At 44.8% G+C, this 4,450-nt stretch overlaps 1 protein-coding gene across 1 annotated transcript; it reads left to right on the forward strand.

The window, feature by feature from the left end:
* The first annotated feature begins 690 nt into the window (after window positions 1-690).
* On the forward strand, window positions 691-4,234 carry LOC125509376 (E3 ubiquitin-protein ligase AIP2). The gene is made up of 5 exons (XM_048674344.1): window positions 691-1,048; window positions 2,231-2,444; window positions 2,880-3,121; window positions 3,620-3,826; window positions 3,926-4,234. The coding sequence occupies exons 1-5, from the start codon at window positions 890-892 to the stop codon at window positions 4,073-4,075; spliced, it is 972 nt and encodes a 323-aa protein (XP_048530301.1). The 5' UTR covers window positions 691-889; the 3' UTR covers window positions 4,076-4,234.
* Window positions 4,235-4,450: the final 216 nt, after the last annotated feature.

A 4,450-nucleotide genomic window follows, 5' to 3' on the forward strand; every position in this document is an offset into this window, starting at 1 on the left:
TTTTTAAAATGTGAATAGAATTTTAAAATTCGAAACATTTTCTAAAAACACCAAATAAATTTAATTTGCGCCAAAAATAACAGCAGGAACATTTTTTAACTTCGGAACAATTTTAGAAATGTGTGAACATTCTTTGAACTTCACGAATTTTCAGTTTGGGCCGGTTAGGATTAGTGGGCCGGCCCAAATTCTTTTCGATGAGAGTAGCTGGTTATTCCGGCCGGGATTGTTGTATTCCCAATTTGTCAAACAGGTTTAGGGTCCAAAATAGACCGGGATTACAAATTTAGAGTGTCAATTTCCGGGATCAAAGTTCTTGGTTTGATTTAGTTTTTGTCTACAATTTTAAGGTTTATTTTGGACCTTTTCTTTTAAAATCGCAAATAACCTTCCTGCACTGCAACCACGGGAACAAAGAATTTCTTTTCTTTTGTAATACTCGATCCGACGGCTCGGGCCTGGAGTAACCTGCAAGGCTGGGCGCCTGGGCCCAACCCAACCTCTCTGCCCCGTCGCCGTCCATTCGCACGCCATAGGACGATGCTTCGATGCCTTAAGGTACCTATCTTTGTGTCTATAACATATGGACCCAACAGATAGCTGGTTCACATGTCAGCCTAAAAACATGTGTCTTTGAGGCACCGAAGCTGTGTCCCCACGCACGACGTCCTCACCGCCCGCCCGGCTAAGCCACCGTCCCGTCCCCGCGGTATTTCTTTCCTCTCCTCCAAGACACCACGCCCGCCCCTCCACCAGACTCCCGTCGGCATTTATACCTCCGGCGGCACACGCATCGTACACACACAGAACCGCGGCCAGCCCATCGACCGCCCGATCCCCAGATCAGGAAGCAAAGCTGAAACCCCAGTCGAATCGGAAACCTAGCGCCATGTCTGCCACGGCGGGGGACGAGGCGGCGGTGGCGGAGCGCCTGGAGGCGCTGCGGAGGAAGCTGGGCAAGAAGCAGCACTTCGAGGAGGCCGTCGCCGACCTCGCCGCCACGCTCCGCGACCGCTACGCCGGCGCCTCGCCCGCCCTCCGCGAGTCGGTAAGGCCGACCCGACCTCACCTCCGCCATCCCTTCGAGAGATTATTAGTTTGGTCGTAGAAGGGAGAGGTTGCCGCTTTGCATGGATCTAGGAGGAGAGGATTTGGGGATGGGAAATTCGATTGGTGCGGAGCCGGATCGTGCATAGTATCCAAATTACATTTGTTCAGATACAACTGTCGAAATTAGCAGCAAGGCTTCGGTTAGTTAAGCTGCGCCCGTTTTGGTTGAATCAACCAGCAATGAACGCTCTGCTTCGGGTGATAGATGATGGCCATTCCAGTTTCAGAGTTCTTGGGTATTCTCAATTACCCAAGCAGCAGAAAGTGTTAGTACTGTCTCTACTGCAGCTGGTGTGGTATGTAGGTAAAACTACGATTCTTAACCTTATTTGTTCCGCTGAAGCTAGCCTCAGCATCGATTTGCTACAGAAATCCTTGCCTAGCATCCGAGGTGGACCTTGGAAATAACTTTATATACTAAGGTGCCAAGCCTAAATCATGTTAACCAGTGTCTGGATTAATAACTAATGTTTCCTCAAAACAAAGGAACCAACCAATATGACATATCTTATAATTGTTGAAAACTAGCGCAATATATGGATAACCTATTTAAGGCAATTGTTTTCCATGTTCTATATGAACAAAAAACTTGTGATCATGGGTCTAATGAGTTAAAATCGCCAGATAACAAGAACTAAAATACCATCGAAATGAACAGGGTTATATGTACATGATGTGATGAAGAGAGTAATATAGCTGTGCCATTTGACTTCCATGGCTGGATGCACTTTGTATTGTCAGCATAAACAAATATATGGTCATGAACAGTCACGATTGTGCACACCACATGTCACAAAGGCATCAGACTGGAAGTATAAGAGTTCAAAACAGATGTTAGCGGGGATATTTGCCATAGAGAGCATTCGGCTATGGAGAGTATTTCCATTATCTCCTGAACCGATCTTCTTGGTACTCGGTACAAATGCACCTAGCACTGTTTTAGATGGAAATGTTCTCATGGAACATTCTTTTTGCCTACTATACAGCCCATGACTCTGCGAGCCATGTTATCATTTTACGGGTTGCTGCGCGCTACAATCCAGTTTTCTTTTTCATGCCTGTCATCCTATTTTTCTGCCTTGTTTTGTTGTCATTCATATATGTGAACTACTTTTTGCAGATGTACTCTACGGTTTGCCGTGTTGCAACCGTCCTTCAAACTAGATATACAGCACCTGGATTCTGGCGTGCTGGTCTGAACCTCTTTGTAGCAACAGAGAAGCTGTTAACTAATCCTGCTGAAAAGGAACGCCTCAAAACCTGCATTTTGAGGGCCCGGGAGCATCTTGATGAAAAAGAAAATGAGGAGTCAATGCCAACCAACAGAGAACCAGGTATGTAATCAAGATTTTAACTTGTGAATTTAGTAACACATCAATACTTAGCATGAATACATTTTATGAAATTCCACAAGGCAACATTCTCATGGCACATCCCTTGCTGGTAATTCCTGTATTGATTGGTCTGGTTGTGTTCTGGCAGCGATGTCAATAATAATTCAGTTTGTAATGTCCATAGTTTAATACTCCCTCCGTCCCATACTATAAGAGCGTTTTTGACACTACACTAGTGTAAAAAACGCTCTTATATTATGGGACGGAGGGAGTAGATGGTATTACGTGCTATATCATGGCAACCTGTATAAACATAGGAGACATTTGGCCATATAAGCCTTTTTGTGTGCTTACTTTGGTTACGTCAAGTGTCTGTCCTCAGAAGTCTTTACCCTTTGAAATATCTACTTACTAATAAGATGTTGCCTTTCCCAGACACTAGATTCCTTTTTGAAGGCCACCTTACCGTGGGACAAGAACCTCCTCCTCCAGCATGGCTTGTCGCCCAGAATTTAACACGAGAATTGAACATCTTAGAGGAACCTTCTGGAGATCAAAACGGGAACAACACTAGAACGGAGTTGAGGCCTGAGGAGATGACACCTGCTATAATGAACTTCTTAAACACCTTATCAGGGGACGCGGAGCTTGAGAGTGCCTTGGAAGCATCACTGCAGGTAGGTTCACGAGGACCAATTTTTTTGGTGCCCATTTTCACATCTTAACCTTTCTATATTTAGTTTGTTGATGCACACAATGTTTTTGGTATCTTCACTAACCATAGAAGGTATACAAATATAGATTTTGGCGTTCTAAGTGCTATAGTAAGAACAAATTTGATAAATTTGTTAGTATCTTATCCAATGTGTATTTTACAATAGTTTGTGAGTTACCTTGAGCCTAGCCTGCACCACACGTGAGTGGTGCTGAATTGCTAAAATCAGAGCTCAGCAATGCTTTGATGGATTTGGAACTCTGCTATCTTTGATGACCTACATTCTCAAATTTACAGAGCCTTGTTGTTTGCTAAAATGGGATGTGCCAGTACAATTAATTTGCAACTTCCTAGTGCTGCTATCACAAATCTGTCATGATGGAGAGTCTATTGTGCGGTTCTCAAGTATTTGATATTTGAATATTTGTACGAATCTTGAGTATGGATCTACTATTGGCAGGGTATCACTGCGCAGCCCAAGGTACCACCGGCTTCAAAGGAGGTCGTTGCTAATCTCCCGGTTGTAACTGTTACTGAAGAAGTCATTGCTAGGCTGGGCAGCGAGACTGAGTGTGCTGTTTGCCGGGAAAACTTGGTTGTGGATGACAAGATGCAGGAGCTGCCGTGCAAGCACCTTTTCCATCCTCCTTGCCTCAAGCCGTGGCTGGTAATTTTGCTCGTACACCCTCATAACCATTGCTCTTGAAGCGACATTGATCATTGTACAATTCAGCGCAGCTAACTGATCTTGATGGCCATCCCGCAGGATGAGAACAACTCATGCCCGATCTGCCGGCACGAGCTGAGGACGGACGACCATGCGTACGAGAGCCGGAAGGAGCGGGAGCGAGAGGAGGAGGAAGACCGGAAGGGAGCGGCCAATGCTGTCAGGGGTGGGGAATTCATGTACATCTGATATCTGAAGGGGAATTACTGTTTCTGTTAGTGAGCAAATCGTAATGTGACCAATCTTCTTATCTGCTCGGTCGTGATGCCTGAAATTAAGCATGTCTTGTGTTGTTCCCAGATTCACCGTGTCCCTAGTTTGTCACCAGCTTATCAAGCACAACAGGAAGTCATTAGAATTTACTCCAGAAAGCTTGCCATAGTTCACATCACATATGAAATGGGTACCCTTGGGGAGCGGCAATGCATAACTACGTCATGTAATTCACCTTTCCTTTTTGCGGGGAATGCGATTTACTTGAATTTGCTTAAATATTACACCGACAGGAATCATAGTGCTGCAGTGGTATTTTAGACGGATGATAATGATAGATCACATCTGGAA

This window comes from Triticum urartu, chromosome 5, assembly GCF_003073215.2.
Source record: "Triticum urartu cultivar G1812 chromosome 5, Tu2.1, whole genome shotgun sequence".
Lineage (NCBI taxonomy): Eukaryota > Viridiplantae > Streptophyta > Magnoliopsida > Poales > Poaceae > Triticum > Triticum urartu.

What these genes read in the sequence shown, in the direction of transcription:
- LOC125509376 (XM_048674344.1), top strand. Translation starts at nt 890, where the DNA reads ATGTCTGCCACGGCGGGGGACGAGGCGGCGGTGGCGGAGCGCCTGGAG. An exon ending in GCCAACCAACAGAGAACCAG is followed by an intron (nt 2,445 to 2,879) that starts GTATGTAATCAA and finishes TGCCTTTCCCAG; the next exon opens with ACACTAGATTCCTTTTTGAA. An exon ending in CCTTGGAAGCATCACTGCAG is followed by an intron (nt 3,122 to 3,619) that starts GTAGGTTCACGA and finishes TACTATTGGCAG; the next exon opens with GGTATCACTGCGCAGCCCAA.